This window comes from Camponotus floridanus, unplaced genomic scaffold (assembly GCF_003227725.1).
Source record: "Camponotus floridanus strain SB8 unplaced genomic scaffold, Cflo_v7.5 scaffold75, whole genome shotgun sequence".
Taxonomy (NCBI): domain Eukaryota; kingdom Metazoa; phylum Arthropoda; class Insecta; order Hymenoptera; family Formicidae; genus Camponotus; species Camponotus floridanus.
The window spans coordinates 527,894-542,324 of record NW_020229844.1 but is presented as its reverse complement, the minus strand read 5'-3'; the positions used below and the strand labels follow the sequence as shown (position 1 = coordinate 542,324).

The following is a 14,431-nucleotide window of genomic DNA, read 5'->3' as shown; positions in this document are numbered from 1 at the left end:
TCTTTTATTTATCGTTAGCACGACTCTTGTCGCGATCGATTTTCGCGATGAAACGTTATTAAACGTAGAAATACGAATGCATTCGCAGACTTGACAGACATCGCGTCGACCAAGCATTGTTACTTTCCCCGGGAGAGCTCGCGTCTTTAGATTCGCGTACAACGTGCGTCTAAATAGCGGATTCTTATTTTAACGCGTGCACAGGGTGACCCACAAATACTGAGCCGGTATATTTTGGACGACGGTTTTCTAGATTATACGCGGAATCGATTTCGATATCGAAATTTTGTGCAAGTTTCTCTCGTCTCGATGTTTCACCTTTCAATTTCATTATTGCACTGAGGGAAAAATTTTGTTGAATCAAATAAATTTGTTTTCTTGAAACTTTTGCTCTAAATGAAAGGAATTGTTTATTTCATTTAAGCAAAAGCATTTAATTCTAATTAAATATGCATGTTATATTAAGTACATTATTTTCATTTATATATTTTTTATATTTAAATACTATTTTCGTAAAATATGTATTATAATTTATTAAATTAAATATATTATTTTTCAAAATTAAAAAACTTAAAATTTTTGGGAATAAAAAATGCATTTTAATAAATATTTTGTAAAATTAAAATATAAAAATATTTAATTAAAAATTATATTTTTTAAGAATATATATTTTTTTAAACATATGTAAATAAATACTTAACTTAAGCAAACAGACGTTTTGAATATAAGTAAATACGTGATTAGTACCCACCGAATAAGTAGCTTTCTTGAGTTAACTAAATTTTTTTTATTTCAAGATAATTTTTTCCTCAGTGTGCAGTGACAGCTTGAAAGTTTTATTAATATTCTAAAATTGAAACAATCATCATTTCCCTTTATTCGACCTCCATTTATCGCGTAACGAAATGTAACAAATGTGAATAAACCGAAGCTTTTAAAAGAGCGTAGATATATATCGCTCGTGCATCACAATTCAATAGTAACGAAATTGTGTCTGACAGTGAAACGAAATGCTCGAAATACATATGCTGTGTATTACGTGGGCGAGTTGAATGACTTCCCGATTATTTTTTAGTTGTATTACACGGTATAAATTTTAAACACGCACATGTAATTTTTGCAACCAAAGGCAATCGATATTGGAGCTCAGCGATTCCATTAATCAGCTGTAATTTCGATCGAATTTATGATACAGATAAATCAATCACGGATTTTATGTTATCAATTTTTTGTCGATAATTTTAGATTTACTTTCATTGAAACAAATTGATTTGATTCATTTATATGAAATCCATAAATTAATTAGCAATTGTCACAGAGAGATGAAACTATTATTTTGGCGATAAATTTGATGTATTTTTTATTTATACAGATTGCCATAAGTCGCTAGTTTTGTTTTATTCAAGCACAACTTTGATGTTAATTTAAATAATCTTTTAATTTATCTATATTTATCGCAGTTGTGATTTCCTGAAATTCTTTCAAGGTTTTAGAGTCGATTTTCGAGTGATTTCAAACATCAACATTTCGATGTAATATTCATGTCTCGTCTTAAAATTATGTACATAGAAATAGATGAATTTTGCAAAATGATATTTTGATGTAACTAAATTATTATTTTATTCTATATTTCGCTATTTTATCGATTTCAAGTATCTTGGAGTATTTTTCAATTCATAACAGGTCGCACGTGTTCTTTCATATCTTAAGTTCACATGTAAATAATGATAAGGATAATCGTCTCGCATTTGCGATAACATAACAGGGTGTCTACTCTTTAGAAAAACGTAGAAAACCTGCAATGTTGCATCAAAAAAATCTTAAAAATATTCTCTTTACCTGGAATTTTTAACAAAAATATTTGGAAGATCAGGAAATTTTTTTTACAAGATTTGAATAGATACACATTCTGCATAAGGTGATTTTATGGCTGTCTAAGCTGGTGTATTGCGTTTGAAATTATTTAATACGCCGTGTGTCGTGTATGGAATTAGGTAATTAAAGGAAAGGCATGTTGCTTCGCATTAGAATTTTAAAAATAGTAACATGCGTCGCAAATACTACTCTATTTAAGAGTCCCGTCTTGAGTTGAAAGAGCTGGCCTGTTGACCATATGGTTCAATTATACACTAGTTTTCGCATATAAACTTGCGCTTTTATTATCACGTCTCGACGACTCGATTTTAAATATGAAAAACTTACGAGTTTTATGGCGGACAATTATAGATGTGATGTAGTTGTCAATCCAATTTAGGAATTAAAAGTGACAGATCAACTCATGATCCAATGTTTCCGTAAAGATGATACTGATATTAATTGCTCTCGTAAACGATAGATTTAATAAATAATTATAAAATATATATTTTTTTATTTTTAAGAATATTTGATATTAAAAAATAGTTTTTTATGGTGACTCCATTGAAAAAAATTTAGAAAAATTATAAATTTAAATGAAAAATCGGTAAGAGTCTTTGTAAAGTTATCTTACAAATTGTAAACATAACGTATAACGAAAATACGAAAAATTCATGATTTTTATATAACGATTATAGACGTGATGTAATTGCCAATCCGATTTAGGAATTAGAGGTCGGCTCAGATGTGTTTAATCTTCATAAAGATGATAATAACATTAGCTGTTCCCGCTAGATTTAATAAATTATTATCAAGAAATATATTTTTAAATTTTATTCTTAAGGATTAAGATTATTTTTATCATTAACTCTATGATTTCGAAGAGGAATATTTCTTTTTATTATCTTTGATATTAAAAAATATTATATATTATAATATATTATAATATGTATATGTATATATATATATAATATATATATTATAATATATTATAATATATTATAATATATTATATTTTTTTATGATGACTATGGAAGAAAAATTGAGATTTTGGTAAAAATTTAAATATATATATGTAAAGATTCTCTGCGAAAATCTGCATAAAGTGACCTTTCAAAAGTCATTCTAAATATAATGTACATGTATAATGTACTTATTTAGAATGAATATATATTGTAAAGTCTGTGCACACATTTTATATGTTTCCGAAATGTTTCATATAAGTTATGCAATATTTACTTTCAGCGTGTTCTTCAAGAACAAAGGCCACTGCGAACGTTCCGCACAGAATTCAACATATATGAAAGCACTACTAGCGAGGAACGTTACACATCCACGACCACACATTACACTCAGTCGCAGTGAGTATAACTTAAAAGCAGAGTATGAAGAATCTATTTTCAAAACGGTTCATTTCACTTTATTTTTAAAAAATAGATTCAAGCTTCTTTCACGATATTTATATAGGATGTCTCAAAATTGAGAGCAGGAAAAGGGAAGACAATTTTACAGATAAAAATAAGCTAGAATTATCTTAAAATAAAATTAGCTTAACAAATTTATGCATATACATATTTTTATGCATTTTATTCATTTTTTTGGCGTCAAAGTTTGAGTTTAGATTTTTAATATAGAGAAAATTCAAGTTTTTTCCGAAAATTTTAAAGGACATATAGCATTTCCGGACAATTTTATTTTATTATTTTATTATTATTATTTTATTATTATTATTTTGTTATTATTTATTTTATTTTAATCTGAATAACACGTCTCTTCAAGCTTTGCTATCACTTGTGAGACATCTTGTACATGCAAAGTATTTCATTTTACATCTTTTAACATAACTACTCTTGCAGATACACCTCTGAAAGGCATGAGTCTACGGAGACGACTTTCTCGAGCGAGATCTCGAAGCGAACCTACAACGCGGAGCAAGTGTATCGACCAAATGGCGAGACCACCAGCCCGGGAGCCACGGTTTCACCCATTGGTGCCGATGGAACTCTGCTCAAGCGCTCGCACGAGAGTGAGATCAGCTCCAATAGACGGCAACATCAGCAGCAAGACTTCTCATCCGTCGTAGACAGCGGCGGGTTTAGTAGCGAGCTTAGGGATCCTAGAAGGGTACCGCGGGTCGACGATGGGGGTGTTACCGGTGCGGAGAACGTGATTGACGTTAGGGGTATCGTAGATCCGAGCAGCGGCGAGGTCCTGACGGTGGGCGAGGCGATTCGGCTCAGGATCCTCGACGTTAGAAACGGTAGGATCGTGACGTCGAGCGATGGCAGGACGAGCGTGTCGATCGAGGAGGCCGCGCGCGACGGTATCATCGACATCGCTCTGGCTAATCGGCTGTTAGGTCCATGCGGGGTGAAATCCGAGGAGGGTCGTCGGGTGTCTCTGCTCGAGGCGATCCAGCGGGAGCTCTGCGACGCTGAGCGAGCGGACATCGCAGACCGAGTTAAGGTAACGACTGCACAAGACAAGGGCGCCGGGAGCGGCGCCATCGCGGGGGTTAGCGTTGTCGATGCGATGAGGCAAGGCTTGTTGGATCCGGCCACGGGCGAGGTCGTCGCCGAGAACGGTGAGCGGATCTCGATCGAGGAAGCATACTCACGGGGCTATCTTACGAAGGTGGACGTGACCGTTAGGGTGAGCCGCAATGCCGTCGCGCTATCGGACGCGATATCGCAGGGTCTGGTGGATGACCGGTCCGGCCGCGTCGTCGATAGAATCACTGGCGAGTCCTATCCCTTGGACGAGGCGATCGACAAAGGTGTTATCGATTCGAAGATAAGAGAGATCGTGGACACACGGAACGACACTAAAGTGACGGTGGCTGATGCTTTGAAACGCGGGATATTGAACGCGAAAAGCGGCAGGTACATGCACGGTTTGTCGATGGAGAAGTTGCCGTTTAAGGAAGCCCGTCGTCGTCAGTTGATTGTTAAGCCGATGACGCTCAAGGATTGTTGCGATTTAGAGATCATTGACGATAGAGGCAGGATCGTCAGTCCGGCTCATCGTAGCAAATTGATGATATTGGAAGCTATATCTCGAGGTGTTTTAGATTCGGAGATTGTCAAATCTATAGTAGATACTCGAACGGGTGAAATGATTACGCTCGCGGATGCCTTAGCTACTGGTATCATCAAAGTCGAAGGTGTATATCGCGATACGCTAAAGGCTGAGGAGATGTCTATCCCTCAAGCCGTTGAGAAAGGCCTGATTACATCGGTGACGCAGAAAACTATCTTTGACATCGACGGTTTTAAAGATCCAGTTTCCGGCGAATATATCAGTCTAAATGCGGCCTTGCTGAAGGGTCTGATTAGCTCAAAGTCCGGCGGTACCTTCACGATCGATCTGAAAACTGGGAAGACTGTTTCGTTGAGCGAGGCGGAAGAACAAGAATATATTAGACCGGAAGTGATAGAGATGTTGAATCGTGGCATCGGCATCATCGAGAACGGACGCGAAGTGAGCGTTTTGGAAGCCGTATTGCTCGGACTGCTTGATCCAAAATCCGGTCAATTACTGGATCCGCGTAGTAAGAGAATAGTTCCATTGGAAGAGGCAATCAAACGTGGACTCATCACTCCCGATGGTGCTGCCTTACTCACCAGTATGCTGAATATTGCGGTCACCACTCAAACTGTAACGAAAACCATCAGAAAGTACGTAACGACGTTGCAAACCGGTGAAATTATTACTAGAGACTACAAGATAAGTTATGAAGAAGCATTAAATAGTGGATTGATTGACGAAAGTAGAAATGAATTTAAAGATCCTGACTCGGGAGTGACGATGTCTATCGAAGATGCTATTGAACAGAGTCTGCTCGGTACTGATGTTCGTCAGCATGTTGTGCACTCGTCTCGAGAACACACTCCAGCACACACAACTTTCGAAAGCACTCTAACGGCAAGTATCGAGGACATATCTAGAAGAAGCGAGTCACCACCTAGAGCAGTTGGAACGGTTACTACTATCATTACCAAAGAGATAACTCCACAAGCGTCTTCCACACCGAGAAAGGAATCTTCTTCTATTACGATGACGATCGCATCATCGCCAGTAACTGATTCTATTTCTTCTGTGACAGATTCACTCGTACCTAAGACTGGAGAAATGACAATATCATCCACGACAATTAATGAGGCAACCAAATCTCAAACATCCGAGATAACATTGGAAAGAACTTTCGTTGAAGAAACACATGTAGAAAGTCATACAGGTACTCTTAAATTACCTGATGAATTATCTGATGAAAAACAAGATATGGAAACAAAAGTAATGGCATCAGCTACACCAAGTACAGCTACACCAAGTACAAGTCACAAATCAGAAATCATGAAATTTATAGAGAACGAACGTGCTGTCACTGATAAACGGGTGTTCGAATTGCCTGCGGATGGTTGGACACTCGCCGAGGCTATCGACAGGAAACTATTTGATCCTGCGACAGGTCTCTTCATAATTCCAGGCACCGACAGATTAGTTTCTTTTGAAGAATGCATTAAGCTGCAAATCATCAATCCAAATTCTGGTTTTGTTATCGATCCCAACAACGGGAGAAGAGTATCTCTGGTGCGAAGCTTGGAAAAAAATATTTTAGACTCCACGGGTCACTATAGTTATCCGCAAAAAATTTCTATGAGAGAAGCGATCGTGAATGGACTGGTTATATTGGAAGATGGTTCGAATGCCGACAAGGATAATGCTAATCAAAGACTTTTGCAGATCACAAGAGTTTCGGGTCAACCTGACATAGTAAAGTTGACGCATATTGGCGATCCTTCTCAGCAAACGGAAATAAAGGTCAGCGATGACATGTCCATGCCAGATCCAGTACAGGTAACTCAGGGAGTAATTTATGATCCAGGAACAGCTTTAGTGATCTCCACGAAAACCGGCAAATCTGCGAATCTCCTGGCCGCGGTCTCCGAAGGAACAATACCATCTACTGCTGTAATTATTAAGGATCCAACGACCGGTAAAGATATTAGCATGGCGGAGGCTGTCAATCGTGGTATCCTTGACATGAACACATCCGAATATAAAATCGACGGTGGCAGGAAGATATCACTGCTTGATGCGACAAAGTTCGGAGTGATATCCGTTCTTGGCGCTCCTCTTGCGGCCACCGCGGCTGCTATAGAAGCCGTGCAGAGAACAATGGTTAAAGATCCAATAACCGGTCAGAAAATACCAAGAGAAGTTGCCATCGAACGTGGTATCATTCCAATGCACGAAAATGCAACTTCGCCGATTGTTGAATCTGCAGGTGATACATTTGACGGTGAAAATGAAAAGGTTGTCGCGCAAGTTATAGTACACGGTGAATCTGAAAAAGTTTACGTGCCGAAAGAAGATACTAAAAGCGCATTATTTACTGATTCGTCAACATCTATCAATGACGTTCCAGATGGCGAGAGTCTGGCCACGAAAACCAGAGCGCGAGTGACGGTCGAACCGAGATATCAGGTTACAATTGGTAAAGCGAGAACTATATCGCAGAGTCCTGAGCGGGAAGCGAAGCCTATCGTTCTTCAAAAGATGCGAAAAAGAATAGTCAAGGTCGAAGAGGCCTTGCAGAGCGGTCTCATCGATGTAGAAACAGCGAATACCTTTGCGAAGAAAATGTGCAACGAGAAAGGAGAACCGATTACTCTCTCCGAAGCTATCCGCGACAATCGAATAAATGCTGATCAAGGACAGATTGTGGATCCTCAAAGAGGCGACGTGCTCACTATTAAACAAGCCGTCGATCGCGGAATCTTGGATCCGGAGAACGCGCACATATTAGTGCCTTTGGCGAAGAGTCTGTCCGTGCACAGCTTGTACAGGCAAGGTTTGTTAGATCCTTTAGAAGGTAAAATCGTTCATCCGGAAACTGGTGCGCATCTTACTCTCAACGAAGCTATAGTGTGTGAAATAGTAGATCCTTTATCCAATTTGATGTTTACTATTGACGGTCGCACAGAAACATTGCAGTCTGCTATCGCGAACGATATCATTGACCCGGACAGATTGTTGGTGAAGACACAAGGTGGCAGCGTAAATCTAGTCAAGGCCATAGAGAATAAAGTATTCGAATTGAAAGAACCAATTGAATCTTCTGACATACCGCCAGCCGGAATGACATTCCCTGTCGCGTTAAAACGTGGATTGATAGATACGAGTAGAAAGGAAGTTCGTCATCCGATTACTGGGGAGCATCTACCATTGGAAGATGCTATAAAAGAAGATTTTATCATGGCATTACCTTATCCAATGGCTCCTGACAGCATAGAAATCACGAAAGCTCTGGAATCGGGATTGATCGATAGAGATAATGATATATTTTTCCATCCTACTACGGGAACTCCAATTTCCATTGCCGAAGCTGTTGAGTCTGGTTTACTTATCATCAAACCACCGGTCCGCGGCGAGAACACGATCGCTGCTATCACCGAGACAATTACGTCGTATCACACTATCACGACCAAGACTGTTGAACTTTTGCCAGGTTACGCGCTGAAGAGCGCAATGGAGGTGCAAGATATCAATACCGGTAATATTATTGCCGTCGAAGAAGCTCGACGACGAGGTATCATTAAAGACGAATCGGAAAGCAAGGAAGAATTTACGACGAAAGACATCAAAATGTCTTTCGATCACGCGGTAGAGAAAGGTCTCGTGGATATGGAGAAAGGTATTTATACTGATCCGTGTACTGGCATCACAATGCCTATCGCCAAGGCTGTCGAAGAAGGAATTCTCGATACTTCATCTAGCAAGAGTGAATCTGTATCACCTAGAAAATCCAATAATAGTTTGACCGTGTTAGAGGCAGTCGAGCAGATTTACGATGAAGCAACAGGAACGTTTAAAGATCCTGAGACGAATGAATCGTACAACTTGAAGGAAGCAATGGAAGTGGGCCTAATCGAATCTGATTCCGTGCTTTATAATGTAAAAACCAAAGAAACTATTACTACCAAGGAAGCAATTGAAAAAGGCCTACTCGATCCCACTACTGGAAAAATGAAGACCGTACGAGATCAGAAGAATCGTCCAATTAGCATAACAGAAGCTACAAAAATGGGTCTTTTGGCAGTCATCGCCGCACCGGTTCTGGCTGGAAAAGCAGTAGTTGACGCAATTTCAAGTCACAAATCTAAGGAAACAAAGCCGGATGTACTCGTGACGGCGAAACCATCCATCGTACATACAGCAAAGGAGGAGACACCTGCAGAAACTTCAACACAAGTTACTTCAACACAAGTTACTTCAACACAAGTTACTTCAACACAAGTTACTTCAACACAAATTCAAGTTAGCCAGAGGCCTTCTCATTCCGATTCACATGAAGTATCCAAAGAAGCGCCTATCTCACAAGAGAGTAAAAATTCAAACGAGGCGATGACAGAAGAATATTCATCTATACAGAAAACAGAATCTTTATACACGGAAGAGATGGACATTGTGGATATGGAAATGGAGGACGATAATAAATTAACGACAATCACGGATGAAGAAATGCCTAAACAAGTTTCGATAATTATTACGAAAGAATTGACGCCTCAGGCTCTCGCGAAATTTGGAGTATTTGATCCAGTTAGAGAAAAGTTTTTAGATCCAGAGACAGGCACTATCATTTCCTTCAACGATTTAGTCTTGAATCTGAAAGTTTTCGATCCTGATCGGGTGCTTGTTAAGGATCTATCTTCTAAGACGGATTTGTATGTGAAATTGCGTGAGGCGATCAGCAGGCCTCTTATAGATCGAAATATTGCTTACATGGTTGATCCAAAAACTGGTAAGAAGATACCGTTCTTCGAGGCAGTACGTTTAGGATGGATTAAAGAGGAACTAGAAGACGAATCAGAAAAAGAACAACTCACAGAAGCGCAACCTCTGAGTTTGCAGGAAGCTATCGATATCGGTATATGTAATCCTATCACAGGAACCATCCAAAATCCTGAGTCAGGACAAGCATTATCAATGAGTGAGGCTATCGACATGGGACTCATCGATCCTGAGTTACTTAGCGTAAGAAATCCGATCACTGAAGAGCTCATGCCGCTGTCCGAGGCGCTGGAAACCGAAGCTCTCAATCTGCGTAAAGACATTATCAATATGGAAACTAATACAGAAGTCGATGTCGTCACGTCCGCGTTTTTGCAAGGACTGATTGTGCCTACTTCTCGCAAACCGATTTCGCTGGAAGCCGTCATCAGGAAAGATCTCTATGATACCGAGACGGGTAAGATACAAGATCCATTTACCAAACAACCGATCGACATCGAGGAGGGTGTCCGTAGAGGTATTGTCGATGCGTTTATCACCGAGGTCGAGGATACCAAGGCCGGTTCATCCGTTTCATTGGACGACGCGCTGACGATGAACTTGATTCTCAACACAGGTCGTTTATGCGATACAAGAGCAGGAGAACTTCTACCATTGGACGTAGCGCTTAACAAAAATTTAATTATTACAACACCATTTGTGCTTTCATTGATCGATGCGATTGTTCAGGAGTATTATTCGCCAAAGACTGGCCTCGTTTTGAATCCCATGACAGGGGAAAATTTAACACTGAATGAAGCATTGGCTATCGGTTACGTAAACGGTTCTACGACAATGATAAAAGACGATAGAAAAGACAAAGTTATTTCTCTTCGCGATGCAGAAGAATGTAAGCTAATAGATTTAGTAAAAGGAACACTGATTTATCCACATTCCATGACATTAGACATTGCTTTTGAAAAAGGATACATCTTGAGTACTGTAAAGCCATGGACATTGCAAGAGGCTTTAGCTCTTCAAGTTTACGATCCGAAAACCGGTAGTTTTAACATTGACGGTAATAATTATACCTTAGAAGAAATGATTGAGAGGAATTTTATTAGCAAGGACGGTCCGTCGATTAAAGATCCAAGAAATAATGATATTATATCTCTAGGTGACGCTATTAAACACGGCTTCGTCAATGCAAAGACTGGTACAGCTATTGATCCATGTACCAGTGTGCCTCTTTCGTTGACTGATGCATTAGATCGTGGCTTCGTCGTTCCTGCGAAACGCAAAATATCCTTACCTGATGCAGTATTCAAAGGTTTATATGATCCAAAGACTGGACAATTCACAGTGCCTGATACACAAGAGAAGCTTCCTACTGATCGTGCGATTAAAATGGGCGTGATAGACACGACGACTGCAATCGTACGAGATCCCAATGGTGATGTAATAACATTCAACAAGGCTATCAAGACTTCGATTGTCGATCCCAAGTCTGGAACAGTCAGTCATGCTAGAGGACCTCCCGTAGATTTTCAGGAAGCGTTGGAACGCGGTCTGCTTCTTGAAACAAGAAGACCGATGAGCTTTAGCGAAGCTATTTCGAAAGGTATTCTCGATGAGAAAACTAATAAATTCTTAGATCCGCAGACGGGAATTTATTTGACAATATTGGAAGCTATTCAAAAGAATTTGATAGATGCTGATTCAGTTACCGTCAAAGATACAAGGTCTAGCATCTGGAAAACTATGACATTGATGGAAGCTATAGATTTGGGTTACGTGAATGGCACTACTGGTTATCTCAAGGATCCTAGCAAAAGCAACAGAAACGTATCTCTAAGGGACGCCTTTGAATCTGGCCTCATCGTGGACAGCAGAGCCGCCGTGTCCTTACAACGTATCATTCATCAAGGATTATACGACGATAACACAGGCAAAATCACCGATTCTAGTACAGGAAGAACCGTAACGTTACACGAAGCAATGAGGAAATGCATTATCAGCCCTACGTTACCGTGTTACTGGGACAAACGTGGCGAGCGATTGTTATCGTTGGCAGAGACGTGTCGCGCTGGTGTGATCGATAGACGTACCGGTATGTTCAAGGAATTAGGCGCCAGTGGTTCGGTTTCGTTGTCAGTCGCGTTACAACTTGGCCTGATCGTCGACATTGAAAGTATGGGATTCAGTCTTTATGAGACCTTATTGATGAACATGTATGATATCTCATCGGGCAAATTTGTACATCCGACCAACAATCGCAAGCTGACGCTGGCCGAGTCATGTCAAGTGGATCTGATAAATCCGTTGACGTCAATTGTCAAATGTAGCAAGTCTAACAGATACATTCCCTTGGCTGAGGCGATCTCCGCTGGCATCATCGATGATATTCGCGGCATGTATGTCATTCGTGAGCTAGACAAAACAATTAATCTGCAGGAAGCGAGGAAGAAGGGCTTCATTGTCACGTCGAAGATGCCTCTATCGATCGAGGAGGCAGTCAAATGTCATCTTTATCGCGGGGACAGTGGCAAGTTCGCTGATCCTGTCGCCAATGAATATCATGATCTGCTTCAAGCAATCAATTGTGGCCTCGTAGATCCAGATACTACCGCTTTGAAGGATGCGACAACTGGACAGATCAAATCATTGTTGTCAGGAATCGAGGATGGAACGGTCGATGTGTCTCGAGGCAGAATATTGGATCCCAAGACGACGCGCGCTTTTAATATCGATGTTGCTTTAGAAAGAGGTTTGTTGGTCACGATCGATAAATCTCTGGCACAGCAGATGGCTCATCGATCACCTTTAGAAGTTTCCAAAGTCGGACCTGGCGATAGAAGCGTCAAAGAGTGCACTCTAGAAGAAGCTATCAATTTCGAATTGATCGATCCGAATACGTCAGTTGTGAAAGATCCCAGGACCGGTCGGTTCATAACGACGACGAGAGCGATAGCGGACGGTATCGTGGATTCATCCGTCAAAGGCACGATCGAACTGAACGGCGGAGGCAAAAGAGAACCGCGTTTCGTGCGTTTCGGCGATGTCACTATATTCGTTAGGGAACCTCTCGCTTTCGAGGAGGCGATCGAAAAGGAGTATCTGTCGCTGGAATCGGGCAAACTCACGGATCCGATCTCGAACGAGCAGTTGACTCTCAAGGAGGCGGTCGGCCTCGGTATCGTAGACTCAGATTCGGCACTAATCAAAGACTCGCAGAAAAAGAAGCTAGTAAAATTGCCGGAAGCCTTCCGCAAGGGCATGATGGACGCGGAGAAGGGTAACGTTCTAGATACGGCCACGTCCAAATTGTACAGTTTGTCCAAGGCCCTGGAAACCGGTCTGTTGATCACTCCGAGAAACGGCGTCTCGTTTATCGAAGCGCTGCAGTTTGGTCTTTACAATCCGACGACAGGCGGTTTTCACGATCCATTTGTTGTCACCTCAGTGTTAGATCGCAAACGTCTCACGTTGGCAGACGCGATCGAATCGGGTTTGATCGATCCGTCTACTACTGTGATTAAAGATCCGTTGACGGGTAATATCGAGAGTTTGTTAGAAGTGATAAATAGTGGGAAAGTAGATTCCGTGGAGGGCAGGTTAATCGAGGACACGGACGGCAAGAGTATCGACTTCGTGAAGGCCTTGGAGCGGGGTTATATACTCGCCGCTGAAGCCAGGGTAAGTAAGGATCACAAGCAGAATGTCTTTTACATCCTCGCGTCTCCCGCATCGATTGACTCTTTTTTTGCCCTCCGTTCGTTTTACTGTTTTGAGTTCCTACAATTTTCTCTCACCGAGTTTTACGTTGCTATTCTGTTTCCACTCATGGTTCTCTAACAGCTTCCTGAGAGTTGGATGTGATTATCATTACATATATATCATCACACGAATTGACATTACATTTGACTGTCATGCGATTCTTTCCGTCACATCTCACATCACCTTTGCCTGAGACTTAACGTGAATCCTATCATTATTCGCCAGGAGAGACGCTTGCATCGGCGCATGGTGGTCTCCCATAGACCCTTTAATAATCTTCATTCTTGACTCGCATGACTTTTCTCCTGTTTTTTACATCTCGATCAGCAAAAAAAAAATGAATAAATTGATACGTGCATGGGCATATAAACAAGATTCATCTTCACTCTGGTCTTGCCTCTTTCTCCCTTCGTTCCACAAAGGAATCACCCCGTGCATCCTTTTATCGGAATGCTCGCTTCCAACGTTTTTATCTCACATTATCAATCCGTCTCCTCTTCACATAAATCTCATACTTACATCTTCGTGCTTACCTTAATGTGGGTTCAGTAAAGGGTTGGCCATCATCATGAACTAATCGGATCGCGTATGTTCCTTTGAAGGACTCGTCATTATGTAATCGGCGATTGGCAAGCCATCGAATGATACATCGTGCATCGCATCATGTGAACAATCTCCTTGACCATGCAGACTATCATTAATCCCAAGCCAAGTTTGGTCGCATCAACAACGCTAATCTCTTTTTTAATAAATTATAAGTAGCATTAATCTATAATTTTACCATTAATCTATAATTTTATCATTAATCTAATAATTTTGATTAATTCTGATGTTTATCTTATTTTATGATAAAAGCATTTATCGTCTATGTATATAAATTTTGATGTATTTATATACACATATTGTAAAGATTCTTTTGAAAGAATACAGCAATTATATATTCAGGTAAATTGGATTTACATATTGGGGATATTTTGGTTTCATTCAGGCAAAACTAATGATCTTTAATTGTAAAAAAAAAACATCT

The 14,431-nt window shown here is 40.3% G+C and overlaps 1 protein-coding gene across 37 annotated transcripts in view; it reads left to right on the top strand.

The window, feature by feature from the left end:
• The window catches only part of LOC105256527 (microtubule-actin cross-linking factor 1), a 129,288-nt gene that overhangs the window by 84,796 nt on the left and 30,061 nt on the right, over window positions 1–14,431 (top strand). For all 37 annotated transcript variants that reach the window (XM_011266507.3, XM_020029160.2, XM_020029159.2 and 34 more), the window contains 2 exons: window positions 3,100–3,215; window positions 3,711–13,323. In XM_011266507.3, the coding sequence (XP_011264809.2) occupies window positions 3,100–3,215; window positions 3,711–13,323 (9,729 nt within the window). The remainder of the gene's footprint in view (window positions 1–3,099; window positions 3,216–3,710; window positions 13,324–14,431) is intronic.